Source organism: Staurois parvus, unplaced genomic scaffold (genome assembly GCF_062004578.1).
Source record: "Staurois parvus isolate SC_StPar_1 unplaced genomic scaffold, SC_StPar_1.0 ptg000941l, whole genome shotgun sequence".
NCBI lineage: Eukaryota > Metazoa > Chordata > Amphibia > Anura > Ranidae > Staurois > Staurois parvus.
In genome coordinates this window covers 1,354,511-1,368,727 of record NW_028318737.1, presented here as the reverse complement: position 1 = coordinate 1,368,727, position 14,217 = coordinate 1,354,511, and the positions used below count along the sequence as shown (strand labels likewise).

General features: G+C 44.8%; 1 protein-coding gene across 1 annotated transcript in view; it reads left to right on the top strand.

The window, feature by feature from the left end:
- The window catches only part of LOC149441867 (uncharacterized), a 97,024-nt gene that overhangs the window by 39,604 nt on the left and 43,203 nt on the right, over positions 1–14,217 (top strand). Inside the window, exon 3 of the mRNA XM_089656835.1 lies at positions 2,916–4,457. Coding sequence (XP_089512961.1) covers positions 2,916–4,457 — 1,542 coding nt within the window. The remainder of the gene's footprint in view (positions 1–2,915; positions 4,458–14,217) is intronic.

Sequence of the window (14,217 nt, the reverse complement as noted above, 5' to 3'; positions counted from 1 at the left end):
ATGTGAATGAGTATAGAGTACATAGTACCCCTATTCATTCACCAAAAAAAAAATGTAGTTTAAGAAAACATTGGAAGTAATTTTTCACAAAACAAAAATAAAGAAAAATGTCCCCCTGATGTAGATCCATCGATGATCCAATCACGATACTCGCTGTCATCGCTGACTGGAAGAAAAAAAAAAAGCTCCCCTCCTGCCATCTGACAGCTCCGCCGCCTCCCATTTCTAAATAAACTAAGGACCTGTGACATCACTGGGTGGCCTTGCCCTCTTGTGACATCACCAATACAACATGCCCTGGTCAGTGATGTCACCAATACAACATGCCCCGGTCAGTGACATCACCAATACAACATGCCCCGGTCAGTGACATCACCAATACAACATTCCCCGGTCAGTGACGTCACCAATACAACATGCCCCGGTCAGTGACATCACCAATACAACATGGCTCGGTTAGTGACGTCACCAATACAACATGCCCCGGTCAGTGACATCACCAATACAACATGCCCCGGTCAGTGACATCACCAATACAACATGCCCTGGTCAGTGACGTCACCAATACAACATGCCCCGGTCAGTGACATCACCAATACAACATGCCCCGGTCAGTGACGTCACCAATACAACATGCCCCGGTCAGTGACGTCACCAATACAACATGCCCCGGTCAGTGACGTCACCAATACAACATGCCCCGGTCAGTGACGTCACCGAGTGGCACCGTCCCTTAGTATATTTAGTGGCAGGAGGCAGCAGAGCTGTCAGACAGAGGGGAGTCTTCACTGGGAGCGGAGCTTTTCTTTCCGAGTCAGCGGTGACAGCGAGCATCGTGATTGATGATGGATCTACACCGGGGGGACATTTTGCTTTAGTTTTGCTTTTTTAATAAAGGACTTGTCAAAAACTGCCTGCTGTATTTTTAACAGAATACTTTTTGGGGGTGAATAATTAGGGGTACCATGTACCCCATACTCTTTCACATGGGGTGAGGGATCTGAGGGCCCCCTTGTTATATTTTGTAAGTCCTCTTCCTGCAAACCCCCACAGCCACTAGCCTGGGTTGTGGGGAAGAGTCCCTTGTCCCCATCAACATGGACAAGGTGCTTTGGAGGAGCAAAGCCCTCCCTGCCCCAGAGCATCCACTGCATGTTAAGGGCACGTGGCCTGGTATGTTTCAGGAGGGGGGGTCGCTTGCTCATCCCCCCCATTCCTGACCTGCTGGGCTGCATGCTCAGATAGGGGTCTGGTATGTATTTCTTTCATTTTGGCAAGGGGTCCCCCTCAAAATCCATACTAGACCCCCCAAAGGGGGGGACCCCACGCCATTTTCTTAATATTTCATTGCCGGTAATTCTTTTTTTTAGATTTATCAGTTGGTTAGGACGAGGCGGCCGCTCGCTCCCTAACAACCATGTAGTTTACTGGTTGTTAAGGATGCCAGCGGCCGCCCACTCTTTACCAAGCAGTACACATTTCCTGAATGCCGCATGTCTCCACCACTAATTAATGACCGCATGCATTTCATTCTTTATTTCCTTCTGTGAATGTAACGCCTGTTCATGCGGTATTTACTGAGCGTGTTCAGTGTTTGTGGTCAATACCGCAACACGGGATAGGAAATGGACAGTTTCAGGATGGCATGCGGTATTTAGGGGAAATGTACCCACATATCACATGTGATCTGCTTCTGTGAAGGGAGACAATGTGTGGATTTTGTGTGTGATGTCACAATCATAAATCTTACATTTTACAGATGATATTTTCTCTCATTTCCTTGATTTAGAGTGGAGATCCAATCGATATAGAATTTGAGGTGAAAGCAGAAGAAGAAGAGGCGTATGTGAGGGATGATCAGCAGTCTATGGAGGAGGATGGAATAACGGGGACATTTATAGAGGAGGACACTCCTACAGAGATCAGCACAGGTGGGTCATGAACACTAAATCCATTCCTCCACCCATACTGCTCACTGATTGGTCCAGAGTAGGGCGGGGACTGGGTGATATCAGCCTGTAATCCCCTGGTCACTTTCCTGAGCTGTGTTCCCCGTCCTGTATTCCTGGATTTCTCTCGGATAATCTTCCTTCTCTGTGCTGCAGACACAATTTATGTCTCTAGACTGGATTTATGGAGGTTCTGGGGTTCAGCTGGCAGCATTACTAGACCTAGGCTCCTGGGACATTGGATTTGGTTCTCCTCCCCATGTCCGGGTCTAGTAAGATTCCTGACCGATCATTTCTCCCAGGATTACTTGCTCTGTGGTCTGCTGGCTGTGCCGGGTGGAGGGATATGTCTGTAGTGTCTCAGTCCCAAGTCACTGAGTGCAGTCTCAGGAGATGGGAGGCAGCGGTGTGGGATCTCTGCAACTTGTCTACAGTAAACATTTAATCTTCCACTGATTACTGAATACCAATATTATGAGTCCTGACCCTTACACTGTAGAATTTATATTGTACATTACATACTCCTGACCCCTGCACTATATACTCCATGTTGTACATTACATACTCCTGACCCCTGCACTATATACTCTATGTTGTACATTACATACTCCTGACCCCTGCACTATATACTCTATGTTGTACATTACATACTCCTGACCCCTGCACTATATACTCTATGTTGTACATTACATACTCCTGACCCCTGGACTATATACTCTATGTTGTACATTACATACTCCTGACCCCTGCACTATATACTCTATGTTGTACATTACATACTCCTGACCCCTGCACTATATACTCTATGTTGTACATTCCATACTCCTGACTTCTGCTCTCCCCCCTCCCCCCACTGCTATATATACACATAACATGGATTCTCTTTTGTTACACCCATTTCCTCCCAGCTGGACATAGTTGTTCTCCCCCATCCTCACTCTCTGACCTCTGGTGATGCTCAGCCAGTCCTGGTTTGGGGAAACCAATCAGCTCCTGTCTAGTAATCCTCTTTGTCTTTGTATTTTAGTCCATGGCCGGGAGATGAGGAAAACCTCCGAGGATTGTCTCACTTTGTCTCCAGACTGGAAAGTAGAAGATGAGGACATCACACAGTATAGTCCAGGAGAAAACACGGCTCCCTTCAATGTCCATCCGGCACCACCCAGCGTAGATGGACCATCGGATTCCTCGTATCCTGAGGAACCTCAGACTGTGCGAGACCGGGCCGGCCTTCCAACAAAGAAGAGGTTCTCCTGTCCTGAGTGCGGGAAAGGTTTCCAGTCTAAATCTGGTCTGAATGGGCATAAAAGATTTCACACAGGGGAGAAGCCACATTCCTGTTCTGTGTGCGGGAAATGTTTTTCAGTGAGGTCCCATCTTTACAAACATCAGAGATCTCATACGGGGGAGAAGCCGTATTGCTGTTCTCAGTGTGGGAAATGTTTTTCAGTGACGTCCCATCTTTATACACATCAAAGATCTCACACTGGGGAGAAGCCATATTCCTGTCCTGAGTGCGGGAAATGTTTTTCACAGAAGTCCTATTTTTACATACATCAGCTATCTCACACGGGGGAGAAGCCATTTTCTTGTACTGAGTGCGGGAAATGTTTTTTATCGAAGTTCCATCTTTACAAACATCAGAGATCTCACACAGGGGAGAAGCCATATTCCTGTCCTGAGTGTGGGAAATGTTTTTCAGTGAAGTCCCATCTTTACACACATCAAAGATCTCACACAGGGGAGAAGCCATATTCCTGTCCTGAGTGTGGGAAATGTTTTTCAGTGAAGTCCAGTCTTTACACACATCAGAGATCTCACACGGGGGAGAAGCCACATTCCTGTCCTGATTGTGGGAAATGTTTTTCAGTGAAGTCTCATCTTTACACACATCAAAGATCTCACACAGGGGAGAAGCCGTATTCTTGTCCTGAGTGTGGGAAATGTTTTTCAGTGAAGTCCAGTCTTTCCACACATCAGAGATCTCACATGGGAGAGAAGCCGTATTCCTGTCCTGAGTGTGGGAAATGTTTTTCAGTTAAGTCCCATTTTAACAGACATCAGAGATCTCACACGGGGGAGAAGCCGTATTCTTGTCCTGAGTGCGGGAAATGTTTTTCACAGAAGTCCAAACTTGATAATCATCAGAGATCTCACACGGGGGAGAAGCCACATTCCTGTCCTGAGTGTGGGAAATGTTTTTCAGTGAAGGCCAGTCTTTACACACATCAAAGATCTCACACAGGAGAGAAGCCGTATTCCTGTCCTGAGTGTGGGAAATGTTTTTCAGTGAAGTCCAGTCTTTCCACACATCAGAGATCTCACACGGGAGAGAAGCCGTATTCCTGTCCTGAGTGTGGGAAATGTTTTTCAGTTAAGTCCCATTTTAACAGACATCAGAGATCTCACACTGGGGAGAAGCCGTATTCTTGTCCTGAGTGCGGGAAATGTTTTTCACAGAAGTCCAGTCTTTACATACATCAAAGATCTCACACGGGGGAGAATCCACTTTCCTGTCCTGAGTGAGGAAAATGTTCCTCACTGAAGTCCTTTTTTCCTGTACATCAGGTATTATAACGGGGTAGACAGATCAGACGGGTCAGTACTTATTGGTGGGTGGAATGGGGAAAGATGCGGGGAAGGCTATGGTAGATGATAAGAAGTTTCCCATGTTACAAACAACCAGTGCAATTGGTACCATTTGTATGCAAATAAAAAATACAAAAAATCCATGTGAACAAGGTGTCGGTGAATGAACAAGGTGTCCGTGAATAAACAAGGTGTCCATGAATAAACAAGGTGTTGGTGAATGAACAAGGTGTCGGTGAATGAACAAGGTGTCGGTGAATGAAAGTGTTTGTTCACCAATGCCAGAAGTGTGCCCAGCACAATAGGTGAGTTGGAAGGTTTGGTGCATGAAGAGAACTAGGATTGAATTGGTATTGCTGAATCTTGGCTTCATTCCTCACATGACTGGGCCATTCATATACCTGGCTAGGTTCTCTTTCGGAGAGACGGGGGAAATAGGAAAGGTGGTGGTGTCTGTCTCTATGTGAGAAGTGATCTCAGAGCGAGTGTGAAAGAGGACCTAGTTGATGGAGAGTGTGATGAGGCTGAAGTATTATGGGTGGAACCAGGGGCGGACTGACAACTCATGGGGCCCCCGGGCAATAGGGGATCATGGGGCCCCTGTGTCCTTGCCCAAACTCAAAAAAGCCCATGAAAAAGGTACCAGGGGCATCTCATGGGGCCCCCTACTGACCCCAGGCCCTCGGGTAGTGCACGAGTTTCCAAATGGTCAGTCCGCCCCTGGGTGGAACTGCACATGGGGGGCGGTACTACAAAGGTCATCATTGGAGTTTGTTATAGGCCTCCCAGTGTTAATGAGGAGGTGGAGACTCAGCTCCTTCCACAGATGGAAAGGGCTGGGACAGTGATAATAATGGGGGATGGTAACTACCCGGAATGGGACTGCAAGCACAGTTAAAGGGTAAAAATTTATAAACCTACTACAGGACAATTTTATGGTCCAGTTCATAGAGGCCCCAACTAGGAATGATGCTCTGCTGGACCTGGTCATCTCCAACCATGCAGAGCTTATTACGAATGTCCATATAAAAGAACATCTGGGTAGCAGTGACCATAACATGATTTCATTTATTGTTAGCTGTATGCAGCGAGCACATATGGGAAAAATAAAAATGCTCAACTTTAAGAGAGCTAATTTTCCAAGGCTGAGAGCTGCTCTCCAGGACTTAGACTGGGAGGGAATATTGGCATTGATGAACACAACACAGAAATGGGAGTTCTTCAAAAAGCCTGTATGTGACCACACTGCAAAATATATTCCCATGGGCAACAAGTATAAAAGGCTACAAATCCAACCTATGTGGCTTACGGCCAAAGTTACAAAAGCGATAGATAATAAGAAAAGAGCTTTTATTAAATATAACAATGAAGGAACGTGATCATCGTTTACACATTACAAAGAATAGAACAGAAGATGCAAAAAGGAAATAAAGGCACAAAAACTGAAAACAAACGACAGAAAGATATCAGGACGACCCCAAAACATTCCTCCAATATATGAATAGTAGAAAGGTCCGGTCCCAGCATGTAGGCCCTTTACAGAACCATCTAGAGGGGGGGGGACAAAGAGAAGGACAATGTATGAAATCCCTTCTTCAGCTCTGTGTATACAAAGGAGCATGGGGGGGCTCTTGTCCATAATGGGGGGGTGGTACTGACACCCCCCAGATGATCCACATTGGCTCACAATTGATATGATCCAGAAATATTTGTACAGAATAAAGGTGAATAAAGCCCCTGGACCGGATGGCAGACACCCACGGGGGCCTTAAAGGATTCAGCTCTGTCATCTCACAGCCATTGTTTCTCATTGTTAGGGACTCTTTAATGACTGGCATAGTACCACTGGATTGGTGTAAGGCCAATGTGGGGCCAATATTTATAAAGGGGACAAAATCTTTACCAAGTAATTATAGACCTGTTAGTGGAACTTCTATAGTTGGGAAGATACTGGAGAGTTTAACCCCTCCCCCTCCTGAGGATTTACCCCCCTTCCTGGCCAGACCTCTTTTTGCTTTCGGCGCTGCACTAGTTCATCTGATAATTGCGCGGTCATGCAATGCTGCACCCAAACGAAATTTATGTCCTTTTTTTCACACAAATAGAGCTTTCTGTCGGAGGTATTTGATGACCTGTGCGCTTTTTATTTTTTGCGCTATAAACAAAAAAAGACCAAAAATTTTTAAGAAAAAAACAATTTTTTACTTTTGGCTATAAAAATATATAGTAAACTTAAAGTTAGTTATAAATTTAGGCCAAAATGTATTCTGCTCCATGTTTTTGGTAAAAAATCCCAATGAGTGTATATTGATTGCTTTGTGTGATAGTTATAGCGTCTACAAACTATGGGAGAGATAATGGAATTTATGCCATTTTTTTGCTATACAGCACTGCACTTGTGTTACTGACAATTGCGCGGTCATGCAATACGGTACATAAATGAACATGTAACTAAACTCTTCTTTAAACACAGATGAATCTATCCCAATATACAATAAAATAAAAAAATAAATTGTAAAATAAAATTAAAAATCCCAAAAAATTATATATCAAACTAAATGTCCCAAAAAATAAATGTCCAAAATGTCTCTGTAAAGATGTCTTTCCAAATTCCAAAGCAAACTCGTATCATCTTTAATCATCCAGTATGGAAATTCCAAAATTCTTCATGAACCTCAAAAAAATAAACTTCTGATAGTGTATTACCTTTATACTGAACATACATGTAAAATAGTGAAAGAACCATGTATCATGCCAACTGCATACCGTGAGCTCACACGTGAAAAACAATTCCTCTACCAATATATCAATCTCTGAATATGTAAATACACTCGTGACAAGAATCAGAAGAGTGACCATTCCAAGTCCAAACGATGAAACGTGATCACCTCCAAATAGTGAGGATGGAGAATAACCCAAATCTCTAATAGTGAGCTCTACAAACTCAATAATAGTGAACAATAAAGTGCTCTCCTCCAACTGGTGCAACAATGGATCATTCCCCTCTGGAAATAAATCACAGGCTTTCAGGGGATAGTCGCACTCTCCAGGCTTCCTAATGTTCCTGTTGGCACTCTTCCATATTCCTCATAAGGTGAGATAGGAGACAATCAGCGCTATATAGTAACAGAAGTCAATATTTATTGAATATCTTACATTACAATTGAAGAATATCAGCTTCCAGCATTCAGAACAGCTCAGGTGTAGTCCTATGTATAGAGAACCGCATGTTCCCACTTCCAAAATGGCCACCACCACACTTCCGGTTTTGCGTGAGTGCGTTAGACGTTGCATGTCCCAATGTGTTTTGTCACTTCCTGGACTTTTTCACACGGGATCAAGATGTCTGAGAGGTGGTTCCTTATATTCTGTCCCACATCATGGGCAAGAAATCGAATCCGCCATCTTACTATATGGAAAAATGGTGGCATGTATATCTTTATTCCCATTCCCTATACAAGCACTGCAATCCCTATACGAGCACTGCAATCCCTATACGAGCACTGCAATCCCTGTACGAACACTGCAATCCCTATACGAGCATTGCAATCCCTATACAAACACTGCAATCCCTATACGAGTGTTTTAGTCATGGACTTAATCATCCAGTGCTTATCTGTTCCTGTCCTAATTTATGACGCTAGCTTTTGAAATGTGCGCACATTGGAAGGGACTCACGCTGACACACAAGTTCAGTCTATGAATACTTCTAGTTTATTATAATGAGAAAGTGAACTTATATATGCAGAATGATGCGAGAGTCATGTGACAACAGCATACGCATTATATTAGTCTTTGATTGGTCATTTCCACACGAAAACAATCTCCGTCATGGTATAGGTGTGATCTTCTTCAGTCTTATCTCATAGAGAAGAAAAACATTCTTTGTTTCCCAAATCACACGATGGGAGGGGGTCTGTTCCTGTGAGCAGACATTTCTTAAGCAAGGATTTCTTATAGTACCACAAAGCCCAGCAGGCAGAAAATATTCACACAACATATGTATTAAAGTATAAAAGTAAATATTTATAAAACTTATAGAAATAGCGTATATATATATATTCAATAGGAAACGAAATAGGCATTTTACCAAATCCATCACAGTCCCCAATTAAAATGACTATTTTCCTCTGTCCCTATAAGACCTCGCTCATCTGTCCTTATGTACCTTGGAACTCTTTTATGCTGCACGTTAGACAGGTGATGACTATTTCATCACCCCCCTTGCCACAGACTTTGTACATAAGGAAGTCAGATGCTATCCCTACAAAATTGTGAGATTACTATTGGCGGGGAGGGACCGTAATGGGGTATAAGGTTTCTCTTCATCTATCATATGGAGATCCTCTTGCTCCTGGTTCAGGAAGATAGGTGTTCTGTTGTCTACAGCTTTGCTCATCAATTTCCTCACACATGGTATAACACAGCATACAACCAGGACCAGGAGAATCAGAATTATTAGTACGGTTACCCCTATTTAGGCAAGTATCTTTTGCCACCCACTCATCCAACTGAAATATTGATCCCACAAGTCTGTGATCCCTGAATTCTTTTTCAACTCAACTGACAGATCTTCCAATTTCTTTATAGACAGAGTAACCTTACCATTCGAGCCAGCATTGTCAGGAATATATGTACAACATGTTCCGGTTCCTTCTATCATTTTACAGACACCTCCTTTTTCTGCTAGAATCATGTCCAGAGCCATTCTATTCTGGAATGTCATGTAGGATGTAGGGGCTAACTGGTCAACGATTCCTTGAAGGGCATCCCTGGTGTAATTCACAAACCTCTGTTGGTTGTAGTATATGTAATTTATCTAATCTACATTTTTTATTAACAGTTATCATGGGAATCAGGAATTCGAAGCCTGCTTTACTTGGTCTCTGGCTTTAAATTTATTAGACACCCCCTTGGGACTCCAATGGCATCTATATACACATGTGGGTCAAAACTACCAGAAGGAGCTTTTCGTTTCCTCCTACGGCCAAGCGTTGGGTCAGGGGTATTTTCTGCTAGGATGTGGAGAGGCATAATGGCCTTTGCAAGGGCATACTCACCAGTCCAAATCCCTTCCAATCTTATTCTAATCTTTTGGTCCCCAGTAATCATCCATGACACATATGTATACCTGGTCACTACTATCGGAACATGCTCGTTGTGTCAAGATCATATAGATTATGGTCATAGCACCACATGGGATCTATACTACAGAAATCAAAGGTGTAAATAGCTACATGAGTGTTGGATGAGTTGTACCAAAATATAGTGGTGTCACCTATATTTCGGTGATATCCACCTGTTGAGCCTCTGTCAGACTCATTAGAAAAAGGATATACAACATAGTTGTCATGGTGTAGATGACACCTTTCCCTCAGGGTTCGGGACTTTCTTGCAGTGGGAGGCGTGTATCCAAGTGTTCTTCCTGGCCACCTTCTCAGAAGGGGCTGTGGTCAGCAGAACTTGGAATGGACCATCATATCTTGGCTCAAGGGAATGTTTCCTCATAAATGTCTTTACTAATACCCAATCTCCGGGTAATAGGCTGTGAGTTCCTGTATCTGACTCAGAATCTGGAATGGAGAAAACACTTGGACATGGATACGGGTTAATTCACGTGATAATACAGTCACATAATCAGTTAACACATCACATTGTAATTGCAACTGTTCTGGAAAATAACAACCAAGTCTGGGGGCTGAGCTAAACAAAATCTCATAAGGGGATAGGGAGTGTTCTCTCTTGGTGTGTATCTGACACTAAATAGGGCAATAAACAGACTGTCTGGCCAACTCATGCCAGTCTCTTGGGCCATTTTTTAGCATTCTTTCTATTTTTCACTACTTTGGGGGTGATAGGGGGTATGGAACGCCAGAGTGACTCCTAATGCCGCCCATATTTCATTGCTTACTGAAGCTGTGAAGGCGGGGCCCTGGTCACTCTCTATCACCTTTGGAAGCCCATATCTGCATACAACCTCAGTGAGGAGTTTCTTCGCAGTTGTTTTAGCAGTCATGTTAGTTACAGCAAAGGCCTCTGGCCAACTGGAAAACATGTCCAACACCACTAGGGTGTACTCAACCACCCACTCTTTGGCATCTGGATATGGTCAATTTGTATCCTATGAAAAGGGTATAGGGCAGGGGTGGGCAAACTTTTTGACTTGAGGGCCGCAATGGGTTCATATATTGGACCCGGGGGCCGGACCAAGAGTAGATGAATGATGTGTATGTGTCATCCATAGTAAGTATAGTAATATTCCCCCATAGTAAGCATAGTAATTAATCCCCCATAGTAATTAATCCCCCATATAGTAATTCATCCCCCATATAGTAATTCATCCCCCATAGTAATTCATCCCCCATATAGTAATTCATCCCCCATAGTAATTCATCCCCCATATAGTAATTCGTCCCCCATATAGTAATTCGTCCCCCATATAGTAATTCGTCCCCCATAGTAATTCATCCCCCCTATAGTAATTCATCCCCCATAGTAATTCATCCCCCATATAGTAATTCATCCCCCATAGTAATTCATCCCCCACATAGTAATTCATCCCCCACATAGTAATTCATCCCCCATATTAATTCATCCCCCATATTAATTCATCCCCCATATAGTAATTCATCCCCCATATAGTAAGTCCCCCATATAGTAATTCATTCCCCATATAGTAAGTCCCCCATATAGTAATTCATTCCCCATATAGTAAGTCCTCCATATAGTAATTAATTCCCCATATAGTAAGTCCCCCATATAGTAATTCATTCCCCATATAGTAAGTCCCCCATATAGTAATTCATTCCCCATATAGTAAGTCCTCCATATAGTAATTCATTCCCCATATAGTAAGTCCTCCATATAGTAATTCATTCCCCATATAGTAAGTCCCCCATATAGTAAGTCCCCCATATAGTAATTCATCCCCCATATAGTAAGTCCCCCATATAGTAATTCATCCCCCATATAGTAATTCATCCCCCATATAGTAAGTCCCCCATATAGTAATTCATCCCCCATATAGTAAGTCCCCCCCCTGTGTCAATTCACTTACCTTTGGTCCGCGCGTTCCTCTCGTATTCCCGCGCCGTTCTGGTCTTCAGGGAGGACTGTGAGAGGAGTTCGTCACGCTGCCCCGCCTACATCCTGGCTGCCCCGCCTACATCCTGACAGCTGCAGAGTCCTGACGTCCGAGAGGAGGGAGGGGGGCGGCCATCCGAGAGGGGGGGCGGCCATCCGAGAGGAGAGGAGGGGAGAGGAGGAGAGGAGGGAGGGGAGAGGAGGAGAGGAGGGAGGGGAGCGGGCGCCCGGCACACAGGAGAGCCGCATCTAAATTTGTAAAGAGCCGCGGCTTGCCGACCACTGGCCTTGCGGGAGCCTAGCTCCGCGGGCCGGATTAAAAGGTCCGCCGGGCCGTATACGGCCCGCGGGCCGTAGTTTGCCCATTGCTGGTATAGGGGTTTGGCCAAGTGTTTCTGTAGTGTCTTCTCTGTGCGTCCCGGATTGCATTTTTGGACAGATGGCACATGTTCTGCAAAAATTGTTCGTCAATGTGGTGATTCCAGGCGCTATATCGTACTTGTTGATAAAAGAGTTCATGAGGCTCTTTGACAGATGGGCTGCTCCGTGTGCCCACTGGACTACAGCTGGAAACATATTCTTGGGTAAACAAAGCCTCTTGTTGCACTCAAACAGACCGTCTTTGAGAATAGCTCCTCTCCATCTCCAGCTTTCTTTTTCTTCTGAACTTGCTGCTTCTTGGAATTCCTTGAGGTAGCTTCTGTCCACAGGTATGGTCTGTAAGGTGAATATTGGTTCCCACTCTCCAGTCACCTCTCCTTCCATTTCTGGTGATCCCATGGCCGCTCGTTTTGCCGCCAGATTATTGCCTTTGGCTTCTGAAGAGTTTAATTTCCCATGAGCTTTTACCTTCAGAATAGCCACTTGAGTGGGTAGAAGGAGTGCTTCCAGCAGTTGTCCAATGGCTGCTCCATGTCTTTTGGACGTACCTGCCGCAGTCATAAATCCTCTTGCCTTCCATGTGGGTCCAAAGTCATGGGCCACCCCAAAGGCATATCTGGAGTCTGTGTAGATATTGGCCCTTTTTCCTTCCACCATCTGGCATGCTGTTGTAAGTGCTTGAAATTCAGCTCCCTGTGCAGATATTGCTGGCGATAGGGCTCTTGCCTGTAGGACTGTGTCTGCAGTAGTGACTGCAAATCCTGTGTAATATGTGCCTCCATCGTCTGCATATCTGGAACCATCAACAAAAATGGTGAAGTCTGGGTCCTGCAGTGGTGTTTCACTCACTGTGGGGAGATGGAAGATTTCCATTTTCATCACTTCAAGAAAATTATGAGGCTCAGTGGCTCCATCATCCTCTCCACTTTCTGCATTACCTTCATTACCCCCCTCAGCAATTGGGAGGAGAGTGGCCGGATTCAGGGTTTGGCAACGTAGGAGAGTGACATTATCAGGAAATTGGAGGGAACACTGTAGTCTAAGATGCCTCGTTGTGGACAAATGTTTAGGTTGGACTTGGTTTAAAATGGCAGCAATGGCATACGGTGCCAGAAGAACAAGTTCATGTCCCAGTACGATATCAGAGGTCTTATCCAGCAGAGCTGGAGCAGCGAAAACTGCACGCAGACACGAGGGTGCTCCTCTAGCCACTGGGTCCAAACGGCATGAGTAGTAGCCTACAGGTCGTAGGCAGTTTCCGTGGGTCTGGGCCAATACTCCTGTGCCATGGCCTTGGCGTTCAGACACGAACAGTTTGAAAGGTTTCTCGTAGTCTGGTAGACCTAGGGCTGGGGCTGAAGAAAGTAAGCGTTTTAGAGCCAAAAAGTTGGAGGCGGCCTCTTCGGACAGATGGAAGGGCTCAGACTTGAGAGCATCGTAGAGTGGTTGCATAAACCAAGAAACATCAGGAATCCATGACCTACAGTAGGATATGAGGTCAAGAAAGGCATGGAGTGGCTTCTGGCCTAAAGGGAGTGGCAAGTTCTGTATGGCCTTAACTCTTTCCTCCGTAAGATGCCTTGTTCCATGTGAGAGGCAGTGGCCCAAGAACACGACTGTTGTAGAGCACCATTGCAACTTCGGTTTAGAGGCCTTACAGCCTTGGTGTGCCAAGTAACATAGTAAACTCTCTGAGGCTTCTTCAGCCGTGGGCAGGTCATCAGCACAGAGGAAAAGTCATCCACATATTAAAGAAGGACCACTGCCGAATGTTCCTTTTGCCACGTGCCCAGTATGGTGGTCATGGCTTTGGCAAACTGGCTCAGGAAATTTTGCGCCCCCTTGTGGCATAACTGCCCAGGTGTATTGCCGCCCCTCATGGATAAAAAAACGAAGAAATATCTGCAGGGAAGATACACGGTGAAATACTTTGCTGTTGGAGATACCCCTGTGAGTAAAGTGTGGGGATTTGGAACGATAGGTGTCTCTAAGACAGTGGCTTCATTCACTGCTCAGAGGTCCTGTACCATCATGTACTTCTCTGGTTCTCCTTTGGGTGTCTTCTTTTCTTATCGGGAACAAAAGTGTATTACATGGAGAGGTACAAGGTATGAGTGCACCATTTGCCACAAGGGACTTGACCTGCTTCGAAATGGCCTTGGATTGCGCTGGTTTCAGTGGGTACTGTGGTTTCCTGGGTAGGGGAGCTCCAGGC